General features: G+C 41.7%; 1 protein-coding gene across 2 annotated transcripts in view; it reads right to left on the reverse strand.

Annotated features, from left to right (window-relative positions):
• The window catches only part of RET (ret proto-oncogene), a 324,186-nt gene that overhangs the window by 34,736 nt on the left and 263,758 nt on the right, over positions 1-25,692 (reverse strand). For both annotated transcript variants that reach the window (XM_029609477.1, XM_029609476.1), the window contains 5 exons: positions 22,745-22,959; positions 22,518-22,640; positions 18,665-18,735; positions 2,565-2,702; positions 722-821 (listed from right to left, as the gene is read on the reverse strand). In XM_029609477.1, the coding sequence (XP_029465337.1) occupies positions 722-821; positions 2,565-2,702; positions 18,665-18,735; positions 22,518-22,640; positions 22,745-22,959 (647 nt within the window). The remainder of the gene's footprint in view (positions 1-721; positions 822-2,564; positions 2,703-18,664; positions 18,736-22,517; positions 22,641-22,744; positions 22,960-25,692) is intronic.

Genomic DNA, 25,692 nt, shown 5'->3' on the forward strand with positions numbered 1-25,692 from the left:
ACAAGGAAATTGCCGATGCATGCATACAGGACAATGCTCTGAGGAGAAGTCATCCATGGTATTCTTTTAGCTAATGTCACCTCACTGGGCCTCTCAGTCATCAGTGTGCCAATGCACACCTGTTGGGAGGCACTCATGTGTTGTAAGTCGAAACAAATTTTGCAAAGTTAAATAATGGATAGCAATGTAAAAGCAGAACTTCAGGATGTTGCAACTCAGAATTCCTCTACCTTTAATGCTAATTATCAGAAATTGTTTTATCTGCATTTATTTGAGATTGTGAGTTAACAGGTTTCCTGTAGTGGTTTAGATTCTGCTGCAAATATTTGAGAATCTGTGGCACAAATGTTTCGATTTTGCAGCTATTATGAAGTAGAATTAAATAAAGGAGCATGTTGGTGATTGGGTGATATGCATAAAAAAGTCAATTTTAATAGAATATCTAAATTCTGAAACAGGAGGCAGAGATGGCAGCAAGGGAAGCAGGGAGGAGATAACAGGAATGGAGGAAGAGGCTGTTGAGAGCAGGGATTCATTAGTGGCTGCAAGTAGCTTCCGGAAAGGGTAGCACTAGCAGGGGCTGATAGCTGTGATGTTGTGACAGAAGGCAGATTCTGTGGCAACATGGTTTATTGGGCTCCCTGAATACAGGTTTCAAGAATTGTGCGTATTGGTTGTTCATCAATGATATACATGGACATTTCAGCCCAGTGAGACTTACCCTACTCTTCACCATCAGTTTTTCCAGTTCTTTGCTGATCTCACCAAATGTTGGTCTCTTATCGGGCTCCTGTTTCCAACAGCGCAGCATCAAATTGTACCTTTAAATCAAGGAAAAGAAAATAGGTTAGCAAGTTGTTTTACTTTATTTCTTTACTACATCTTCTAATGAGAATGTTTCTGCCAGAAAAACATGCATTTTGGACCTGATTTACTAAGCTTTTCCCCATAGGCAAACAATGGGAAAAATTTTGTGGAGGAGAACTTGGCCTGCGGAAGAATACGTGGCCTTGTGGTTAGCACAATGGGCTGAGAACCAGCACAGGTAGAGTCCAAATCCTGCTTCTGCCACACCTTATGACACTTTGGTGGTCATATTCAGTAACTGGCCAGATTGCAAAAGGTATATTCACTGGTACAGCCACAATATTGAATATAACTGGATATCTAGATAGCTAGATAACTTTACCCAGCTAACTTTAGAACTACTCTTTGGCACGACCATAATTAGTTGGATAGGTTTTCCTGCTAACTTAGTTCCACCCTGGAACACTCCCGATATATCCCTACATTATCCATCTAAATTTTAGATAGATGAGTTATCGAACTGTTTTGTGCGCCATTGTAGACTCTGGTATATAAGAAATCTTAAATAAATAAATAAATAAATAAATAAATAAATAAATCAATCAATAAATAAATCTGTCCATATTTTTACTGGATAAGTGCCCAAAATATTCAAAATCTGGTACTTAGTCAGATAATTTGTGACTTACCTAGCTAAAATTTTACCTCTTGTTGCCTCAGGTACTCAGATTTTAATTTTTGGGGGGCATGGACTTATTGTACCGGAATACTTATCACAATTTTATAGAATTGCATATGCCTTGTGTTTTAAATTGATAAGCAATATGGTTGGTGAATCTGACCCTTTGAACTTATTTTACTTCCTCTGTCATATAATTCTAAGCAATTTTATTGCTATTATAAATATCTTCCTCCAGAACTCCTTTCAACTCAATATTTGTTTTTTAATTTTAGCTTTTAAATTACATAAACAAGAACAAGCTAGTCAAGAAACAAAGAAACATTTACATAGGAAAAAAAACAAGATAAATCAGATAACTTCACATACTTTAGTCCCCAATAAGGGGGTACAGAATTGTATATATGCATGGAAACTACATAGAAAAATTGTAATGAAGGCTTAGCAAAAAGAATCCAGTGTTATAAATTAAGCATCAATAACGATTCAACAGGTGTGCTCACAGTCACTTGCTTTTGGTCAAAAAAGAAACATAACTGATCAGTGATCTGAATTCATCACAACAAACCAGAGTATATTTTCTATTCTTGGGAGGTGGGGTAAGAGGGACCTTATTTCTAAAGGATTTTTTTTTTTTGTATTTAAGAAAACTTTCTTCCTGCTACTGAAGCAAATTCTGACCCTTAGTAATTATTTGTCTGCTAAAGCACAGATGCATTGAACACACAATGGATTCCTTTATACTGAAGGCAGCCACCCACCATACCTTACATCCCAAGAATGTTTGAGATTTCAGTTATCTAAGTATATATTATTATGTTCTTACTTAACTGAGATACAGTGTTTGAAAGGATATCTTGTATGTTTGTTTTAATTCTGGGGAACTCTAGCCGGTTTTCATTTTCAGATCACATCTGAATAATTTTATGTATTCCAGTATTACCATGCCTCACTTCTTCCAAAACAAGTCAGCACACAATCATTTCATTTTCAGTCGTAGAGTTCTATTATAGCCTGTCTGCTATGCATAATCTGTAGAGCTCAGAGAGATATCAACATAAACATAAGCGCAACTTACATTTCTTCACTGCAGTTCTCTGGCCTCTCCATTCGATAGCCTGTTTTTAGGAGGTTAAAGAGTCTTTCGGGCGCAATACCTGGGTAAGGGTTACCTCCCAGAGTTACAATCTCCCATAGGAGAACTCCAAATGACCATCTAAGACAAAAGAAATCCAAAGTCTTCAATTTAATCAATCGATGTTTAACCTTTCCCTCCCCCTCCCCCTACTTGCGATAAACACTCAATTTGCCACTTGATGCAGGTCAGCCATATCAGGCTGGCCCAGTTCTGATTCTACCTGCCCATTTAATCTATAAACTTGTAGACCTGCTTTACTTAGCGGAAGTGATGCTATAAGTTCATAGATTCAGTGGGGCTAACCCAGGACTGGGTTAGTTAGTTCGGGCTGATTGGGGCAAAGTGCAACCCTTCTGTACACCAATTTACTATGCATGTGTTTCATTCAATATTTACAACAGGCAAATCTACGCATCTCATCATTGTTTTAGGAAGTCCTCATCTTGTCAGAGGAGATGCTCACAGGGAGAACAATATTCAAAGCCATTTCCTGTTTTACTCATAAAAACAGGCTTTTTGAAAATTGACTTTTGTGTGGGTAAAAATGCATGTGTTATGCTTCGACATACTTTTACCTCCATGCTGTTGTGGCATCCCCGGGGGGGGGGGGGGGGAGGGATTAGATCAGGGGAGGCAACACATGTAGTTTTGGTTTTTAAAAATTATGTGCAATGTTTTGCCTGGGAAATTACCCACAGAAAGTTAGGTACAAATAACTGCAGCACCTGAATTGTAACTCACCTTGAGCTCAGATTTGGAAAAGGCAATTAAATCTAAAATCCAAATCCAAATCTCCGCAGGTACTTCCCCCCCCCCCACCCAGCAATAATCAAAGCAAAACTAAACATGTGTTTTTTGCTTTGGTTATTGGTGCAAATGCCATGAATAAAACTACTCACGGGGTTTGCACCAATGTAAGCTGTTTAATTATTGCTCTGTTAGAACACAGTCTGCTCTCTCTTCTCCAATTCAGACACACAGACAAGCTAGTACTAGATTTCTGCAAGGAATCTGCAGACAGTCTTAGGAAATGGGATTGTTTTTATATAGAGCTGACCGTAGATATCTGGAAATCTAGAATGTGGTAATGGTGTGTACTGCATTCTTGCACAGAGATTTATTATTTTGTAGCAGTGACTGAAGCAATGCTTTGCTTTCCCTCAACTCTTACAGCAAAAGATGCCCAAAATGTAGCTGTTCAAAGATTGTATTTATTTTATTTCTCATCTTCTGTTTGCAAGTAGTGTTCATTCCAGTCTTTTGCAAAAGACATAAACATAAATTACAGGAAAAGAAGCAAATAGACATTGTGACATATTTACAGATTTTGGCACTAAATATGCTGAGCCTAGCACAGAATAGCACTGCAATGCACCCAGGCACAACATTTAGAACTGGGGATATATGCAGGGCAGATACACATTCAGTAAAAGCTATGCATTTTAAAAAGAAATGGGTCAGATATCATTGCTATAAATAATTTTGTCAGCAGTCTCAGCCATTCAGGTTTGAGATTGGTAGAAAAATGGCTTTATCCCTATCCATTTCTAACAAGATTGTTGCGGGAATGCTAGGGATGATGTGTGCCCATGGACCACGACGTGACTGCAGCACAGGCGGACAGGCAGAAGACCAGGAACTCGGGCCTCCACCGAACCTGACGCATCAGTAGAGAACAACGCAATGCTGGTCTCTGGTGTAGCCCTCCGGCCACTCGATAGCCCTTTTGGACCTGCCATATCAGAACGAAAAATGTGCCAGGATGGAGAGAGGTCGAGGACAGGCGATGATACTGGAACAAGACGAAGACCCAAGACATGGTCAGACGACAATACTGAAGACATAGTCAGACAAGGATGCTAGAAGACATGGTCAGACGATTCTTGAAGACATGGTCGGACTAAGGTACTTGGAGACATGGTCAGGCGAAACATCAGGCAAGAAGGCAAGGCTGGGTCATTGTTACCAGATATGGTTACATCAAGATCAAGGCAAGAGTATGTAAGAGTTCAGACATGGCAACGTCAGAGTTCAAACAAGGCAATGCCAAAGTTCAGACATGGCTTCATCAAAAGTCCAGTCATGGCTATACCAAGGATCAAACATGGCTATGTCAAAGTGCGGGCAGGACTACATCAAGGTCAAGACAAGGCGAAGACAAGGCTAAGGCAGGGCTGAGGCAAGGCAAGGACTCTTGAAGAATGGACAGACGATGAAAGGCAGAACATCAGGAGATTAGACAGCATGGTCATCTGGAGACAAGGATGTTGAGGTCGACAAAGACGAGACATCTGAAAGCAGGTTCAACTGGGGCATCCAAAACAGGGACATCAGAACTTATGACCCCAAAGACACTCAATCAAGAGCAACGAGGAGGCACAGGAAGATAAGACATCCGAATGCCAGGCTTTCCGGACTTCGGACCTGCCAGACACTCAACCAAGAGCATCACGAGGGCCCTAATGGACAGGACATCTGGATGTCTATTGGCAAGATCTACTTCAGAGAAAGACTTCTGCGAACAGGGCATCTGAGATTGACATCAGGGAAGACAGGTCATCTGGAAGTGAGGTTGTCTGAAGATTAAGACATCTGTGGATGAAGACATCGGACAGAGGCATCAGTGGACAGGACACGGGATCCGACGAGAGACCAGAACATGGAACAAAGATGAGACAAAGGATCAGGAACCATAGAGGAAGACAAGGGAATTCCCACAAAGAACAGAGTGCCTTGAAGAAGCAGAGCTGGATGTCAGGAACTGCTGGACCGAAGAGCTGGAATGGAGGATCCAGGAGCAGTCCAGCTCCATGACTGACTCCTTGCAAACGTGAAGAGGAATTGAAGACTGAGCCCTTTTGTAGGGCTGAAGAGGAACACCCAGGATGACATCACGAGGAGGAGCCAGAGGATTGGCCCTTTAAATCTAGAGAGGAGGCATAGCCCCATGCCTAAGGAGGCAGGACCAGGGACAGCAGCCAAGCTGTACAGGAGAAGCAGACCCGAGGTGGCTCCTGCCACAGGAGAAGGCTGGGGCAGTTCCAGCCACTGAAGAAAGAGCTGAGGGTGGCTCCAGCTGCATGAAGCACTGATGGCGGCCTCTGGGCCGTGAAGAGGAGCTCCAGGATGGCCTCCTGGCTGCAGAAGAGGAGGAAGACGTCAGCGGCCCCTGTCGCGAAGACTAAGGGCTTCAGGGCGGCCTCCAGGCCACAAGGAACGGCGATGGCAGCCTCCTGGCCACAAGGGAGCATTGCAGCAGTGGTTCCAGGTCCCAGGTCCCAACAGTGCTGTGGCATCGGCGGCTCCTGCTGCAAAGGCAGGAAGCTTCAGAGCAGCCTCTAGGCTGCATGGAGATGACGTCTGCGGCCTCCTGGCTGCCAGATGAATAGGCGAAGGCGGCGAGCCCACCGCGGAGCACGGTAGCAATTCCAGGCCACGACAATGGAAGGAGAACGTCGGCAGCCTCCAGGCCGCATGGAGTCACGGAGGACAGCGTCGGGGAGCCAGGACGCTGACAAAAGGGTGAGAGGCTGCTTATGGGCTTGTCCCACAAGCAGAATCGTAACAAAGATGGGAAGCTACAAATCTGTCCTGTTGTGGAAAACTTTGTGTGGAATTTCTCCAACCTCTTCCAAAGTTGAGGGCATTTTGTTTTTAAACAATGAGACCAAATCATTCTATAATTTTCAGCCACTTAAATTTGGAGTGCAGTGTAGCTTGTGAAGGGCACTTATTTTCATGCCACTCTCATTGACATAAGTGGGGAGATTTGTCTTCCTCTTGCAATTAATTTTCTTATCATTACAATATTCTGCTCCTAGCATTCAGGTGGTAAAGCAACACTGTTAGCCTTCCTTTAAAATAGGCAGTGCTGTGTTCAATACTTTGTGCTACTTAGTAAATACGATGAAAGTGTCAGACTTGCGAATTTTAAAAAAATGTTATTTATTCCAGTTTTTATTTTGTTGGTCCTTTAAAAAGGTATCCCTCTCTACAAAGACGTCAGTTTTTATGACGGGAAATATAGCCCTGGTATAAGCACAGCATTTGCCAGATTAGATTGCATGTCATATAAATGGATTTTGACAGTTTGCTTACAACATCCCTTCAATGACTATAAATGTTACATTAGGATGAGCCAAAAATTACAATTTATTTTGTGTTCCCTGTAGTGTTCAGTATATGTGTTAAATGTGCATGTTTGCACACAACATAAAGGAAAGATTGTGGCCTGGTATTTAGCACAGAACTGGTATGCTTTTGAATTCTAACATATGAACCAAAGAGAGTATTCATTGAAGAAAGTGTGAAAAATCACAGCCTGATAACTCACATAATTTAGTGATCCACCACTGACTCTCTAGAAGTAGGAACACTTTGGTAAAATGGAAGGTGTATGGGGATGGCCCCATGATTCAGGCTACATTGCTGTGTCCTGTGGAGCAGGAGACTCAAGTTCAAGTCTCCTGTCTTACAGAGCCAGTAGGGTTTGGGTCTGTTGCAGAGATGATCTTGGGGAGAGAAGATGGCTTCCAGTATTATGGTGAGCTTTCTCAGCTGAAAGAGCAACTCTGAGGTAAGTCTCAGAGGGAACTTTCCTCCAGTCTTCTTAAAGGATATAATAAATAGGGAAGTGTATTTGTTTCATTATGTTTTCAAAATGGAACAAAAGGGAAAAAAAGCAACAAAATGTTATTGGTTTTACTTTTGTTTCATTTTGCAAATAAAAGCTGCAAAAAAAAAAAAAAAAATCCCTCTGTCAGTTCAGGTCTCATGGAGCTGACCTGAGGCCTCCCCTGGGCTTTCCTGGGGCTAAACTGAGACACTCCTGGGGCCTATTCAGGGATGACCTGGGGCTTCCCCAGGGCCTCTCCAGGGGTCCTCAAGACTTCCCCATATCTCCCAGGGGTCCTTGAGGCTTTTACAAGAATCTCCATGTCCTTCCCAGGTGTAGCTCCAAAACAACTTGCTGGCCACCCCCCCCCCCCCCCAAAAAAAAAATAAAAAGTGGCTTGGGGCCTCTAACTTCCCATAAAACACTGCTGGGTCTTGGACCCCCTCTGACCCCCCCTCCTGAAAGATACTGGGGGCCAGGAAACTGTTCCGTAAAATGGGCAGTGACTCATCGCCTTTTGGGGTAGATTTACAAACAGCGCGAATTGGCGTACTTTTGCTGGCGCATCAGGCACAAGCAAAAGTACGCGGGATTTTAGTAGATACGCGCGTAGCCGCGCGTATCCGCTAAAATCCTGGATCGGCGCGCGCAAGGCTATCGATTCTGTATAGCCGGCGCGCGCCGAGCCGCGCAGCCTACCCCCGTTCCCTCCGAGGCCGCTCCGAAATCGGAGCGGCCTCGGAGGGAACTTTCTTTTGCCCTCCCCTCACCTTCCCCTCCCTTCCCCTACCTAACCCACCCGCCCGGCCCTGTCTAAACCCCCCCTTACCTTTGTCGGGGGATTTACGCCTCCCGGAGGGAGACGTAAATCCCCGCACGCCAGCGGGCCGCTAGTACGCCGGGACGCGACCTGGGGGCGGGTCCGGAGGGCGCGGCCACGCCCCCGGACCGCCCCGGGCCGTAACCACGCCCCGGGCCCGCCCCCAAAACGCTGCTAACACGCCCCCAAAACGCCGCGCCGACCGGGCCCGACACGCGCCCCTCGCCAAACCCCGGGACTTACGCGAGTCCCGGGGTCTGCGCGCGCTGGTAGGCCTATTGAACATAGGCGCACCGGCGCGCAGGGCCCTGTTCGCCTAAATCCGCCCGGATTTGGGCGGATTTAGGCGAGCAGGGCTCTTAAAACCCGCCCCTTGAAGTGGTGTTGGTCGGTGCTAAGATCAGCACCATAGTGACTTCAAATTGTTGCCAATCTCAGGGCCAGCCAGTGCCATTTTGTTGAAGGGCTGTACAAACATATGGCTGTACAACAAAATGGTGCCCACCAGCCCCAAGACCAGTACCATTTTGAAGTCACTATAGCGCGCTGGTCGTAAGGTCATCCAATGCCATGACCGAAGGGCAGGAAGCGAGTGGGCATTTCTTATACTGCACATGATCCCTATGGATGGGGTAACCGGGGGTTGTGATGATTCCAGGCCGTGGTACTTTTTTTTGGGATGGACAGGAAGGGAGTGAAGGGGCTCAGGAAGGCCCAGTTTTTTTTTTTTTTTTGAGGGAGTTTACTGTTTATTTCATTTCAGCAAAAGGAAAGAAAAAAAAACATTAAGCAAAACAATACATGGAACTCTCCCCCTCCCCCCAAAAATGATTAAAATAAAGAAACAAAATATTAGGGGCTTCAGACCCTTAATAATAAAGGGGGAAAAAAAGGAAAGGTGTAAGGACCTTAGGAGAAAATACATAAAAAATGGTTGATAATCTGACCTTAAACATTTAAAATCTATAACATTTGATTTATATCAGAACGGTGATATGTAGCCTCTAAAACGACATACAATATTTTTTTTAGTATGTTACAAAAACAAAGTTGCTTACCTGTAATGAATGTTTTCTGAAAACTTCAGTTCATCAGTCATGCAAGTTGTCATGTAATCATACTTGTTGCTGGGCATGATCTTCCAGAGCTTTCTAGAAAAGGCTAAAGCCTTTTACTGCACATGTGTGGTAGCTCCTGTGTTGTAGAAGCCCTGAAGCTCCAGTTCAGTTCCAGTAATTTAGCTTTGACTTGGGAAAGAACAACTGAAGGGGAAGTGATTGGGTTTGTGGAGCTAGGGAACAGGTTTCACTGCCCTGATCTATAAAAGGGAAGAGATTTCCAATCTGAGTAAGTTCTGGTGTTGAATAACCTTTAATGTTTTTGGGGGTAGACAATTTGGAGGGATGCTTGATAGAGTAATCTGTAACTGTGCTTTATAATCCACTGGATCCAGTTGCCTGAGGTTACAATGGGCTAATAGTTTATGCAAAAAAAAAAAAAATCTCTTTCCCACAGAAAGGTCTTCTGCATGGTTTCTGGCTATTTCAATGGGACAAAGTCAAAACTCCATCTTTTTTTCAAATGGGTGGCAATATAGGACTTAGAACTTCTTTGCTCTCAATGGCAAGGCCTTGCTCCCTGTTATCTGGGATCTTTAGGCTCTGGGATATGTCTCTTTCGAAGAAAAATCTTTTTCTTAGGTGGACCATTGTAAAAGCTTTCACATGACAAGCTGAGAATATGACAGACTGACTGAAACCATTACTAACAATACAAGACTGTTTTACAAACACTAATATTCTCAAACTTAGATTACTGCAACTCCCTATTACTAGGCCCCCCCTCAGGAATATTAAAACCGCTATAGTTACTTCAAACTCCCTCTGCTAGACTCTTAAGGAGGGACAAGGAAATTTGACAACATCACCCCCTGTTGTGCAGGAGGTGGACCCTTGGGCCGAGGTAGGGTTGACACTACCCGTAGGCGAGGTCCTACGGGTCCCCACCATCGGCAGGTGGAGTGGGCTGACTGACGGAGGCCAGCTGGAGCTTCGCCAATACCAGCCCTCATTTCCCATGGGTTGAGCCTTTGGGTACCGGGGCCAGCTGGAGTCAGGTGGGCCTCCATGTGTCGTCATTGATGAGAAGATGGTGAGGTCAGCCCAGAGGCAGCAACAGCGGAGCTGAAGAGTCTGTACTGGATGAGGTGGAGTCCCAGAGACCCGGCGCCAATAGGAATTAAAGGCAGTGGCAAGGCAAGGCTGAAGTCAATTCCAGGACCTCTGCATTGTCAGGCAAAGCAGAGGTCTGGACTAGGAAATGATCAGTAGCGTGGTCAGGCAAAGCAGAGGTCTGGACTAGGAGATGATCAATAGCGTAGTCAGGCAAAGTTCAGTGGTCAGGTCCAGGAGAAGATCAATGGCGTAGTCAGGCAAAGCAGTGATCGGGTCCAGAAGATCAGTCCATAAGGATAAGCTGGGTAGCACAAAACACAGGAACGGAGAAGACAAACCAGGAACAGGAACTTGAAGGGATCAGGAAGCAGGAACATGAAGGAATCACCAGGAGACAATGAAGTGCACGTCCAGCGTGGAGACCTGTTGCAAAGGCGACTAACAGAAGCTGAGCCCGGCCTTATATACCGGAGCTTCAATGATGTCATCATCTGGGGCCACGGCCAAGTTCCAGCCGTGGGCCCTTTATAAGAAGCTGAGATGTGTGCACACGCGGGACGGCAGTGTCTCTCCACAGGCCTCATGGAGAGGCCCACCGCGGAGCACAGGAGTCTGTTGTAGAACCAGGAGCGCTGGAACGGCCCGGGGATGGAGACAGCAGCCCACAGCCACAAGGGAAGTGGAACCAGTCACTGGAGTAGGCAGCAAAGGGTAAGAGGGCCTGGACGGTGGCCTGCCGCAGCCGGCACACGCAACACCCCCTGGCTGATAGCACTGCATTGGCTTCCTGTACAATCCATAATTCATTATAAATGACTCTTGTCTTTAATATCATCAACAACATTGACCCATGCTTAATAGAAGCGACACTGCAACCTTACACGCAGCAAAGAACCCTAAGATCGCAAAGCAAAGGACTTCTAAAGGTACCTGTAACACAGAACATACACCTAACACAAATAAGAGACCGAATGTTCTCTTAGCTGACCCAGAGTTGTGGAACTCTCTTCCAGAGTCATTACGTCTGATAACAGAAAGAAAAAGTTTCAAGCGCAAATTGAAAACATGGCTCTTTAGAAAAACATATGATTTAATGTAAAATACCAAAATACTGATAACTACACTGTCAGTCCCAGAGATAATGATAGCAGAGTGAGCAGTAAGGACTGAGCTAGGTAAAGTGTAATGTCAGTAGAATCAGAATTTGTATTTGATGTTGTGTTGACCTAGAAAATGTATAAATATGGATTAGATTATGTATTTACTGTTATATTGATCTAGAATATATATGAATATGAACTAGAATATATATATTTGCTATTGTATTGACCTAGAGTATGAATGCTGACTCATTATGTGAATGTTGACCAAGAATAAGAATACTGAATTTGTAAACTATTGTGATCTTCTTTTGGAATGACGGTATATAAAATGCCCAAATAAATAAATACATAAATAAATAAATGACAAAGATGGTTCAGAGGTGGCAGAGTAATAAGGTTTGAAATGTATTTTATAAGTTCCACCTATTGCTTTATGGCACATAAAGCCTTTCATGAACATCCTTATGAAGGCCTGAGGCCACAGTTAGGAGAATCTGCAGACATAAATAGTCCTGGCAGAGGATGCACTTTTAAAAACATCATAAGCTATACACAGTAGATGCTTTCACACTTCTCATTTGTTTCCATAAGGTGATGGAATCCTGCCTTCTTGTCTTGAGATAGAAACCTGGTGTTCTTGGGAATCTTCCAGAATTGTATGCAAGTATTGCATCATGTAGATTTGGTACAAAGCTATGTGGGACTGCAGCATAGTGTTCTGCTGATGTTTCTTCCCCAAAAGGTCTAGAATCTGAATTCATGTCCAAAAGATAGCAAGGCATAGATACTAGACATTTTAGCTATTGTAGGGCAGATTTGACTTCCTCACTTTGGTATGGAAATTAGAGCTGGTCAAATACCTCAGCTGCCTCATGTCCATCTTCTTGCCAATAAGTATATAGTGTCTCTCTAAAACTCTTCAATACATCCTGAAAGAGGAGTTGGATGGGCATTGCCAATAGCTCCTTAGAGGCATTCAGGTATTTCAGGAGGCTAAGAAGCAGTGTCCTAGGATCACCATTACCCTATAAATCAAAATGGATAGCCTTAAGCATCTTCAGTACAAATTCAGGAAGGCAGGCCTTCAGATGGAGACTTATTCCCAGTCTGTAGTCATAAAGGCCCTGATGGGATCTTGAATATTCATCTTCAAAACAGTATTCTCTAACAGCTAGCTATGGCTCCAAAGTTTCTCAGACCATGATGCCTCTAACAAGTCTAAGTCAAAAAAATAACGTGCACTACCTCTGATTTACATATAGATAATACAATCAACTCAGAGGGACTCGGCACAATGTTATGCCCTCATTTTATTATTCACATAATTTTTTAATTATTTTACCTAAAAAATATTGCATAGTTCCCACTATGTGACCGCAACACCTATTAATATCTAAAACCAACATCACACATTTGTTACCCTACACTCATACCACTCATACCACCTAAAAACAAATCACAGCTCTTCAGGTCTATGCAACCTCAGTGAAAATTCCTATATAACATATTTCATCTGCAATTACATAATTAATCCCTTCATACATCACACACATAAGTTCCAATACATATTTAAACTATGCACATTACCTATGTCTCTCTTCAGTTAATATAATTCACAAACAAAAGACAAGTCACATGTGTTAATGGTTAATCAATTAATACACATTAATGATTAATCAAGTACTCCCTACCTATGTCTCTCCCCTTAATTGCCGCATACCCCAGCCATCCCACATACTATCTCTCCTCTTTAATGCCATGTCAATATACATTACAATTAATAATATTAACTCCAGTACTTACTCGGGCATGGCATTAAAGAGGTGAGGTAGTATGTGGGACGGCTGGGGTATGCGGCAATTAAGGGGAGAGATTGATTAAAGTGGGGATGTATGTAAGTTTGGTAGAGTCGGCTTAGGTAGCTTTAATGTGTGTATTAGGTAAATGTGGTAAGACGTCCGGGTTTTTAAAACCGTTGGATAGATATTTCAAGGTTAATTTCATATTGTTTATTTGTTGTAGATATGCAAGCGCCCAAGGTTTACTATTTTCTGGCGTCATTACAGTTTGAATAAAATCAAGCCATTTTGAGTTTGGAACAGCTCAACGTTTCTATAAATTGGTGTGGATAATAGTTTGAGACGGGTCAACAAGTGTGAGATGGATTGAAGAAAGATCAGGCTGGTATTGCTTGGTTTACTGGTGGTGGTTGATAAGGAGTAAATGTTTTATTATAGGTAGATTAGATAACAGGGTGTGTAATGGATGTTACTGCATTTATTGTTGTTTATAGAGTCCAGCGCTATGTTTCAGACCACATGCAATGTAAATATGCATCAATGAAGATTTATCCCTGATCTGCGATTAATATGAGGAAGTATACCTATCCATGAGAAGTCATCTGCAAATGTTTCAACATTGTAACATATCTGATTTGAGAGGATTATAATTCCCTGAAGAAGCCCTTTTGTAAGGGCGAAACGAGAGCCTCGTCGGGAGTATTTGATTAATTATTAATGCGTATTAATTGATTAACCATTAACATATGTGAATTGTCATCTGTTTGTGAATTATATTAACTGAAGAGAGACATAGGTAGGGAGTACTTGATTAATCATTAATGTGTATTAATTGATTAACCATTAACACATGTGAATTGTCTTCTGTTTGTGAATTATATTAAGTGAAGAGAGACACAGGTAATGTGCATAGTTTAAATATGTATTGGAAGTTATGTGTGTGATGTATGAAGGGATTAATTATGAAATTGTAGATGAAATAATATGTTATGTAGGAATTTTCACCGAGGTTGCATAGACCTGAAGAGCTGTGATTTGTTTTTAGGTGGTATGAGTGGTATGAGTGTAGGGTAACAAATGTGTGATGTTGTTTTTAGATATTAATAGGTGTTGTGATCACATAGTGGGAACTATGCAATATTTGTTAGATAAAATAATTTAAAAATTATGTGAATAATAAAATGTGGGCATAACATTGTGCAGAGTCCCTCTGAGTTGATTGTATTATCTAACAAGTCTAGAGCATTGTTCCTGAAACCTAAGCACCGACTGAGACTGAAGTCAAGAAGAGTTTCCTGTTTGAATCATATATAGCATAGATGGCAGTGGGATGTGGATAGCTCAATATATCAAGCAGAGATTAGATTCTTGATGGCTAATCTTGACATAGCTGATATGCTGAATGAAGTCCTCAAAGATTCTCCTATCCTGCACTGCTTCAAAAATTGCCAATCAGAGCACTGAAGTTAGTAGTAGAAAATTTTCTTCTGCTCTATGGAATATGCAGTTGAAATCCTGTGACTGGACCTCTGTAGACTGGACATTATGAGGTACAACATTTCTTTTTGATATGAATCAATCTAAAGACAAGAAAAAATTTGGCCAGGCAAACAGCTGGCATGACCACATTGAAGAAAAAAATGCAAGACAACTCAGTATAAGTAATAAAAAAGAAATAAAACCAAAAAGTGTCAAAAAAATGAATTAAGATAATGTTTTGGCAGAATATAGTACCATAGTAATGATGGTAGAAAAAGACTCAATGGCTCATCCAGTATGCCCAGCAAGTTTCTTATGGTAGTAACTGCCTCTTCGTGCAGGTTACCCCCATGTTGCTGTTAAGGGGATAACTGCCACTCAATGCTAGTTACCCACAAGCCTTATATTAAGGGTAGAAATATTTACAATCAAAACCAAGCAACTGTCAAACCCATAACAAAATTACTGCTAGCAATGATTTTATGAAGTAAGCAGCCTTCTTGATCATTCAGATAATGCTGGTTGAACATGCTTTGCCTTTGGACTTGGCCATACAAGCAGTCCTGAAGAAACAATTAAAGAAGACACATTTCCCTGCCTAGAAAGAAAGTGCATCCAGTGGTCTCAACAGATACAAAAGAAGTGAAGGATGCCATGGGGCTGCTGCAGCTTGGGCAATGCCATGCATGAAAGTGAAAATCTTTTGCTTTCTCCTTCAAACTCTGGAAGTTTACATCTGTTTGGCACCAAGTATGGACATGTAACTCACTTGTATAATTCTCTGAAGACTATGCTGTTTGTCTTCAGAGAATAGCACATCTCATAGCTCATAGTTTTAATTGCTGTTTTGAATTAGAGTTTAAAAACTATGAGGTCCATACTATTATGATTCCTCCCGTAGCTGTGCCACGGGAGGCCTCTCATCTTCTCTGGAGGCTGGGGTCTCGCCTGAGTAATCCTTCGGATCTTGCTCCACAGCCTGGGAGGCCTTTGGTGTTAGCAGGGCCTACCTGAGGCCTACTCCACTGCAGCCTGGATGCTCTGGTGTGGGCCACACCCTTCTCCTAAGGGGCGGGCCCGCGGCTCTTCTCCACTCTTGTAGGGCCAGAGAGGTGTGGCCCATCTGGACTCTTCCCATGCAGTTTCCTGCTCCTGGGGTATAAAAGCTCTTTCTCCAGCACTCATGGATTGCCTTGCATTGGAGTTACTCATCTCTGGATGTCTCCTCTTCCAGCGCTCCGTCAGGCCTTCATTCTTTGTTCCAGCTGGGTGTCCGGTGTCTTGCACATTCCTGATGTTTCCTGATGCTCCTTGATGTTGGTTCCTGTTGCTCCTGTCCCAATCCTCGCTCCTGACTGCCGGTGTGCAGTACCTCGCTCCTGACTGCCGGTGTGCAGTACCTTTCTCCTGACTGCCGTGTGCAGTACCTTGCTTTGGACTGCCGGTGTGCAGCATTTTGTTCCTGATTCCTTGTCTTTAGTGCCTCATTCCCTTCCTGCGCTGGTCCCACTCCCGCGGATGTAGGACAGGGTGGTCAGTGACCAGACCAGTGGTACTGGCTGTGTAGGGCACCCTGAGGGACTGTGCCAACGTCTGAACCTTCGAAGTTCCTGAGTCTATGTCTACATTCTACAGTTCCCGAGTCTGTCTTCTGTGCCTGAACCTCCGTCTGCCCACACCCTGAGTCTGGCCTGCTGCCTTTTGCCATCCCAGCGGCAGGTCGGAAAGGACCGGGAACGATCGGAGGACTGTTCATTACCAACATTCCATAGTTGGTTCCAGAGGCATGTAGGTCTGGCTGGGGGGGTCAGGCCGTCTCTCGCCACCCATGCTGTCACACGCTACACCTACCCTTGACGCGGTCCTGATCTACCTGGGATTGTGCCAGGAGCCCAAGGGCACACTCCCTCTAAGGGGGACCGCTCTCCGAGCACTCCCCATAACACATACTCAAACTATTTTTTATTTGAAGATACATTTGAAGATCAGGGGTATAGCTATGGGCGCCACAATGGTGCCAGATGTTGCCAATATTTTTGTGGTGGATTTTGATTCTACATACATTTATCATTGCTCATGGAGCCAATACTTAACATGCTGGAAGTGTTACATCGACGAAATTTTTATTATATGGGAAGGTCCAGTATCTGCCCTAATGGAATTTCATACATGGTTGAACTCTTAAGGAACATGCCTTAGATTCACTATTAACTACCATTATCAGCAGATAGCTTATTTGGATATACTTATTTTTAAACAGGAGAATACCTTTCAAACTAGTATATATCGCAAGCCCAACGAACGATAGTTTCCCTCCAATCAATTTTAAAACCAATTTGCCTGTTGGTCAAATATTTAGTTTTTGCTTAAGGCTACCCTCAATTGTTTAATGATGTAATGTGTGGGGATCTGCTGAGGAAGAGGGTGAGATGCTAATGTTTTAGAGACCACTGCAATTGCTTGATCTTGTGGAATTATTGTATACAAGGACCCTATGTTCATTATGACCAGCAAACAATCTGGTTTAATAGTTCTGGACTCCAAGAATTATAACATGATGGAGCTGTCTTTAATGAAGGAAGCCGCAGATGATACAAAGGGTTGTAAAATCTTATCCAGGAATATGGATAGAGGTTCGAGGACCTAATCATTGGATGACATAATCCCGGTGGATCCTATAATGTTTTATGTATTTTGGGAACTATATATAGGACTGGTATCCTTGGATGTTTATTAATAAGAAATTCTTTTTCTGAATTAGTCAGATATTCTTGTTCATAACCAGATTCAACAAAATCAGAGACTTCAGCCATAATGTCCAAATATCCATAATGTCCAAAGTAGGGTCCATCGCTAGTTCCTGGTTGGCGATATATTTCTTGACGATATTGTGGGCAGCTCAGAACTACTACAGCTCCTCCCTTGTCCGCCGGCTTAATTACAATATCCTCCCTTGTCTTAAGTTGATTAAGTGCAAGAGATTCAGCATGTGTCATAATTAAAGAAGGCATGTCGATCCTTTTGTTCAATATTTTGTACATCATGCAGTACAAGTTCTTGAAAGGTAGAAATGGCAGCATCTCCAGGTGGAGGGGGATTCCAATTAGATTTATGTTTGACCAAAGGCACGTCAAAAGATATAGGAGGAGACTTGGTGAAAAAAATGTGACGTTGTAATTGTCTAATAAACTCATGAAAATCGCACTGGAACTGGAACGTGCATAAATGAAAAGATCAGAAAAAGAGGCAGGGTGTGGGTACGGTCTGGGTGGGGCATGTGCATTCCTGGATTTTAATTTGAAATTAGTGCATAGATATTTACATGCACAGGTGTGCACTGGGGTCCCCTGTGACGTAACTTTACTTCTGCTATGGATGACATATAAGTTATAAAATAAAGAGAAATAGATAGATTGGCAGGGTTTTAAGGGTTGGGGCTAAAAGGGGAGAAAGGAGGCTATTAAACTGGAGGGGTTGGAAGCCCTATCTCTTAGTTGGGCGAAGTGAGAACACTGGTAATGATGTCAACATGCATGTCTATTAAAATTCCCCCACTTACATGGTAGAAGTGGCATTTGTGCACATACCGCAGGCACGCATCCACTTAAAATTTCATACACATATGCACATGTTCAGGCTATTTTATAACATGTGCTCCCACACATGCGCATGTTGTAAAATAGCCACATCCTTGGGTGCTGGCCCACGAATGTGCGCACATGTGCTCCTGCATGCCTGTTAAAATGACTGTCTAAGCACTTAACTTAGTTCCCCTGCCCTGACCAGGCTTACTTTTTAAGGGCCTATTTATTAAAAATAGGCATCTAAATGCTGGTGCTCAGCAGTGGGAAATTTTCATTTATACAGTTCTAGGCACCAATATCCTTTAAATATTTACCGCCCCCTATAGCTATAAAAAGTATACTTTTATTTAGACTGCTTGTTTTAATTTGCATGCTTTTGATTATTGTTGTTCCGTGCCCCAAGATTTGAAATTGAATCTGAGCATGTAATAAATGTGAATAAACTCTGTACAAAGTATAAACTTACACATCACTTTGCGTTGTGTAGATGTGGTCAAATAGAGATTCTATTGCCATCCATTTCACTGGTATTCGACCCTACACACAAGAAGATAAATACAATCTTAGAACACACATTGCTACAATATGCTGCTTTTTCCATACCTGGTAAGATCTATTGGATGTTAGTGAACAATTTGACTACTAGCCATATCCATAAGAAAGCAAGTGCATTCCAGCCTAATTTTACACACTTTTAGAGCATGAAAAGTAGCACTGTTGAGTTTTAGATAATTTATTTGATAGTTAACATTCCTTTTTTCCAATCTGCTTTTGAATTTATTTCTGAGATTAGTGATTAAAGGTTTTTGAAAGCTCCTAATATTTAGCCACTTGCTCTATTATAGTTGTAAGTAAGATGGGGCACTACTGTGCCCCACATCTCAGTACTACTGTGCTTTGCACAGTAGTACTGAGATGTTTCTGAAGAATGGACATAGGCATAGTAAGCACTGTACACCTTTTATTACAAATGAATGTGAAAAAGGGGGAATTTTCAAACTGTGCATTTTGGGACAAGTACCCCCTGACTTTGCCCCAATTTTGTAAAGCAAAAGTTATGCACATACTGCTTTGAAACTTGCCACGATTAGATTATACATGCAGATATTTGACCTGCTATACAACATAATGCAGGGGTGGCCACCTCTGGTCTTGAGAGCCACAAATCAACTTGGTTTTCAGGATATCCACAATGAATATGCATGAGACAGATTTGCATTCACTGCCTCCATTGTATGCAAATCTATCTCCTCATTGAAATCTGGGCCTGCTTGTGGCTCTCGAGGACTAGAGGTAGTCACTCCTGACATAATGGCTCCGGCATCGGATTGATCTGCAGCTATTTTGAAAACCTGGAGCTGCAGGGCAGGAGCAAGAGGGAAGAATCACTCATGTCCCTGGAAAACCCACGGATGGGATAAGAAGGGCTTAGAAGGGTGGGAGGAGGTCAGGGTCTGAGAAATCAGAGGGGAGCTTTTGATATTTGCAGTTTTGGATAAATAAAACAGAATGAAATAAATGCAAAGAAAAATATTGAAAAGCAAAAGAATATTTTTACTATGTACAGCCCTAAGGTATATTATGAATGCACTTTTTCATCAAGGTGAGCTTTGGAAAGACATTATGAAGAACAAGAGAAGATTTCATTCCTGCTGAGAACGGTGGATCTCCTAAGTTTTATTTTACCTGCTAAACTTTTTTTCCCCTTTATCTCGATGGGGAAAAGGAAAGTGAAAGCACCTACCTTCCCTGAGACCTCCTGCTAGCCCAATCAACAAGTTTGTTGTTGCCAGCAGTGGGGGGAATGACTCAGCATATTGAATCTGAAGATAAAGTCCTTGGAGGGTGCCAAGCATGACAGCTCGAGGCGTTGCTCCTCCCGGACTTCAATGTATCCCTCTCTCCAGATTGTCATTCTCCCCCTGAGCAGCCCGCTCCATGCGCTGGTATAGAGAGCACATTCCATGCTGCACTGGATCCTAGTCCAGAAGGACGTTTGGGACCTACAGTGAATGTGCCAGCTGGGCTGTTGCTGCCTGCGGAGGTGGGAGCTGAAGTGCCAAGAGCAGTGCCCACTGGACAAGACGGTGTACCCTCTATTTCATCGGTGGATTTGTTGGGGAATTCACCCTTGACTCAGGTAACAACTAAAGGGATATGAGAATTTACTCTTTTTAAACCGATTGTTATTACTCTTGATTCTATTTGGGAAGCATTGAATCGCTACAAACTTCAAAAAAAGGATCTGGAAAAACTATCTGCCCAAGTTTCAGAATTTCAACCTCAGATTTCTTCACTTAAAGATAATGTTGGGAATATATCAAAAGGCCATAGAAAATGTGGTGAGATCTAGGAACATCACATTAATATATTTTCCCAAGCAGAAAACTGTACCACCATCTCAGATGTTAAGAAGATATTTTGTGGAGGTCTTGGAAATTCAAGAGAACATATTACCACCTATGGCTAAGGTGTATTACTTGCTATTAGAGAAGAAAACTTCTCAACAGGATTTAGAATTACAGCCTTTCTTGGATGTCCTGAATATTACTGTTTTGGTTTTTTTTTTAACTCTGGTACTGCTGAGACTATTGCTACAATGTTAATAGCTACTTTTGTGGTAGACTCAGATTGGGACTTGGTGATGAGATTTTTCTTTCGCAATAGGCTTTTCTCTTTTTTGAATTTTCGTGTTAACATATTTCCTGATATGGCAAAAGCAGCCCAGCTTAGAAGAAAAAGGTTTCTTATGTTGCATCCTGGGGTGCTACAATTTAGGGCATTGTTTTGGTTAAATTTCCCCTGTAAATGTGTGACCAAGTTGCAAGAGTCAAAATATGTCTTTTATGACCCTAACAACTGTTTAATTTTATAACTTAGAGGCAATCTTCCATCTCTCCACAGAGTGTTTCTTCTCCTATGTTATCTGTCCCTCATACTGATGGCTAAATATGTAGTTTGCTGAGTTTAACTAGGAATCAGCCTCTTTTTTTTCTCCTAAAAACAATTCTTCACATTTTTTCTGTAAAGAATTGGGGGCTAACAATAGGAAAATATTTCTTATGTGACTGGAATTACCTGGATTTGTTTTTCTTTGCATCCGTACAAGGATAATTTCTTGGAATTCTTGTAAAAGCAATATATATAAAAAAGCCGGTTTCAAGTTCTCATTTTGTTTACTCCATCAGGAGTGTCCGACTTGTTGCAAATCTTAGTATCATCTACAAACACTTCTTCCTAAGAAATGTGATTTATCAGAATATTGAATGGAATAAGTCCAAGGATTGATCCCTGAAACATTCCACTGATAACTCCCTTTTTCCTTAGAGTGAATTCTATTTACCATTAGTCTCTGTTGTCTATCATGCAGTTAATCATGTGCATCTCCCTGTGTGGGACAGTGTTAAAAACATTACCAAAACCTTAGTATACCACATCTAGAGCTAGTCCTAATCTAATTCTTTGATCAATCAGTCAAAAAAAGTTGATTAGCTATCTTTGTCATCATCTTCATCTGGTGAAACGCCATGTTGCCTTGGATCCTGCAACCAGATGGATTCAAGATACTCCTCTAACTCCACTATTCATTTCTATAATTTATTCATCACGGAGGTCAGACTGACTGACCTATAGTTACCAACCTCCTCCCTATTTCCAGTTTTATGAAATGGGATGACAATGGCAATGAAAATGCCGGAGAAAGTACATGGGGTGAGTACAAAATGAAATCACTGTGCATGGCTTGCCCCCTTGACCTAACAGCAACTCCTTTTTCCTGTAGGTGGAAGTAAGCACATTGTGAAGGGAGGGTGGGGGAATTTTCCAAAGCCATTTTGTTGCAGGGCCAGGTAAACGCACATTTAACATGTAGAAACCTTTCAAAATTGTCCTCATTATTTTAATGGAGTAGACTGGTTTCATTTCAACATCTCTTGAAAGCGAGCCATTTCCTGGGAGTGACTATTTAGAAATGCTGAGGATGGTCTTCGGCAGGCTGGTGAGCAGGAAGGTTACCCAGGTTACTTTACCTGGATATACAGTGGAACAGACCTGGCTAAAGATAGCCCAGTAACTTTAGGACAGGTATTTTTCCAACCAGACTCACTAGCACTCTCAGGTTAAATGCAACCAAAGCCCTGGAATGCTTCTGTTTATCCAGGAAAATTTTACCAAGTAATCAATTGCCCAGATGAAATTTAGCTGGGGAGCAATTCCTGGGGGATGGGGGTTGGGGAAAATGTTCAATCTTGCCTTTTGCCTGGCTTGCCCAGACATATCCTTTGACTATTGACTTCACTGTGCCTTAAATATTCATTAACCTTGCTTCTCTTGACGTAGGAATCTTCTTCATAGACATCTCTGGAAAGGCCAAAATCAGAAATTTTCATTTTCCGCCCTTCTGCCACGAGCACATTTCTGGCTGCCAAGTCACGATGAACAAGCTTGGAGACAAGAAAAGGAACAAAAATGAATTGGTGCTGTCCTAAGGTGAAAATATGATTTGAAACTTAGTAGTGGACATTTCCAGGAAATCAGGATGACATACCTTCATTTCGGCAAGGTACTGCATGCCTCGAGATATCTGCCAGGCAAAGGATATTAGGTCTCCCATTGTTAATGCCCTCTCGTCTGGGTTGTCCAGGTAGCTTGAGTTTCGATTGGTATCACTTCCCACATAGCTGGGGCCCACCTTACGGCTCTCTCTTAAGAAACTGCGCAAGGAGCCATACTTAGCATACTCCACAATTAAATACAGAGGCCCTAGGGTAAAATATAAAATGAGGTTTGTTAGAAAATTAAATCACAGTTCTTCATGGTTATTTTTTGATGGACATTACAAAATGACTAGAGCTACTGTATATAAGGAAAAATATAATTAAGGGGAATATGATATGATGAGACCTTTGTTCATTGATTAGCTGAAAACACTGTTGTCTTTTTTTGTAGGATTAAATAAAAGAAGAAACAGAAATATACATTGTCACTGTATTAACCCCACACTTTCCTTCTCTTCTCTGCTGACTTAAACATTTAAAAAAGTCAAATAAAATCCTAAAAGGAAAGTATATTCAAGCAGTATTGTCTGAATTATCAAGAAAGCTGCTCACCCTGTAAAAGCGTTGCTAGCAGTACATTTTGTTATGGGTTTAATGGTTGCCTTAACATAAGGCTTGGGGATAACCTACATAGAACAGCAGTTACTACCATAAGAAAATTGCTGGGCAGACTGGATGGACCATTTGGTCTTTTTCTGCTGTCGTTACTATGTTGCTATGTCACTGAACAAGATGCAGCATTTTGGTTTTTTTTAAATAGTAAATTTAAGAACATAAGATGAGACAACAATGGCCAATTTGGATCTCTAGGGAGTACCTGGCAGATCTCAAGGAGCAGATCCATTCCTTGTTTCTCACTTCAAGGGATATGCAGTAGCTTTCCCCAAGTCTGCCTGGCTAATAAGTTCTAGGAACTTGTCCAAACCCTTTTTAAACTCTATGTTAGCTGCCTTGATCACATCCTCCACCAACAAATTCCATTGCATGATGAGTGAAAAAATACACACTTTTTCCAATTTGTTTTAAGCCTGTTACCAGTTAATATCATGAAGTGTCTCCTAGTCCTTCTACTATTTGAAAAAGTAAATAACCATTTCCTATTTATTCCACTTATGACACCATCATCATAACCCTCTCAGTTACCTCTTCTCTAAGTTTAAGAGCCATAACCTGGTTAGCCTTTTTTCATAAAGGAGCTGTTGCATCTCCTTTATCATTTCTGTTGGCCTTCTTTGTACTTTTTCTACTTCCACGACATCTTTTTTGAGATGAGCTGACCAGAACTGCATACAGTACTAAGCTGCAGTTGCACCTTAAAATATTTTTTGTTTTATTTTCCATTCCTTTCTGAATAATTCCTAAAATTCTATTTCTTTTTTTATTGCGACAGCACACTGAGCTGAGGACTGCAACGTATTGTCTAAGGTGACACTAAGGTGATACCAAGGTCAGTTTTGTTAGGTGGTAAATCCTATTACGGAGCCCAGCATTATGTATCTGTAATTATGATTATTTTTCCCTATGTGCATCACTTTGCACTTGTACGTATTAAATTTCATCTACCATTTAGATGCCCAGTTCCCTAGTCTGGCACAGTCCTTCTGCAGCTCATCATAGTCTGTTTATGTTTTAAATACTTATGAGTCATTTGCAGATTTGATCACCACATTCAATGCTCCATTTTCTAAACTATTAATGAATAAGTTAAACAATACTGTTCCAGTTACAGATTCTGTTGCACTCCTCTATTTACCACTTTCCATTGTAAAAATTGACCTTTTAGTCCTACTCTTTATTTCCTATCCTTTAACCAGTTACTTATCCACAGGAAGACCTTACCCTATCCCATAACTTTTTATTTCCCTAAGTAGTTTCTCATGGGTGATTTTATCAAATGCCTTCTGAAAAACAAATACATTATGTCAACTGACTTACCTTTATACACATTTTCTTAACACCTTCAAAGAATTTGAATTGATTAGTAAAGCATAACCTCCCCTTTATTTAATCCATTCTGGCACTTCCCCATTCAATCATGTTTTTTGATCTGCTTAGTAATTTTATTCTTAATAGCTTCCATTATTCTACCCAGCACTTCTGTTAGGCATATGAGTCTGTAGCTTCTTGGGTCACCCCTAGAGCCCTTTTTGAAAACTGGCATAACATTGGCTTCCCTCCAATCCTTAGGTATAGAGATAAATTGGAATGATAAATTACATATTACCAGTAGCAGATTTGCAATTTCATATTTGAGTTTCTTTAGAACCTTGGTGTGAATACCATCAGGTCCCAGTGATTTGCTGCTATTTACTTTGTTAAATTGCTCTAATACCTCTTCAAATTGACATTGAATTGTTTCAGTTCCTCCAAATCATCATCTATAAAAAATGGTTCCAGTGTGGGTATGTTCCCATCACTTCCACAATAAAGACTGAAGCAAAGGATTCATTTTTGCTATGGCCTTATCCTCCCTAAATGACTCTTTTATTCCCTGTTCATATAGAAGTCCATATTCAGAAGCATTTAACCAGATAACTCAGAAGTTATCTAGCTAAATGAATATTTGAGCACTTATCTTGCTAAATTCCAATTGGATAACTTATTATCCAGCTAACATTTGGCTGGATTAGTCAGGGGCATAACTGGGAAGAGATAAGTTAGCTGGATAAGTAATCCAGCTAACTCTGATATTTAGTCTGGTTAACCTGTAGATCTCTCCTAATGTTAGCCAGATAAATTTATCTGGCTAACTTTAGGTAGCTAGATATATTAGGTGCTGCTGAATATGTAGGCTAAGTTATCTGGATAAGTTTATATGGCTAACTTGCTGAGCTACACAGCAGCTGAATACAGCTCTCATAATGGCCTAACTGATTACTTACTGTTTTTAATGTACTTGAAGAAGCTTTTATTATTGATTTTTGCCTCCCTGATAAGT

This window comes from Rhinatrema bivittatum, chromosome 7 (assembly GCF_901001135.1).
Source record: "Rhinatrema bivittatum chromosome 7, aRhiBiv1.1, whole genome shotgun sequence".
Lineage (NCBI taxonomy): Eukaryota > Metazoa > Chordata > Amphibia > Gymnophiona > Rhinatrematidae > Rhinatrema > Rhinatrema bivittatum.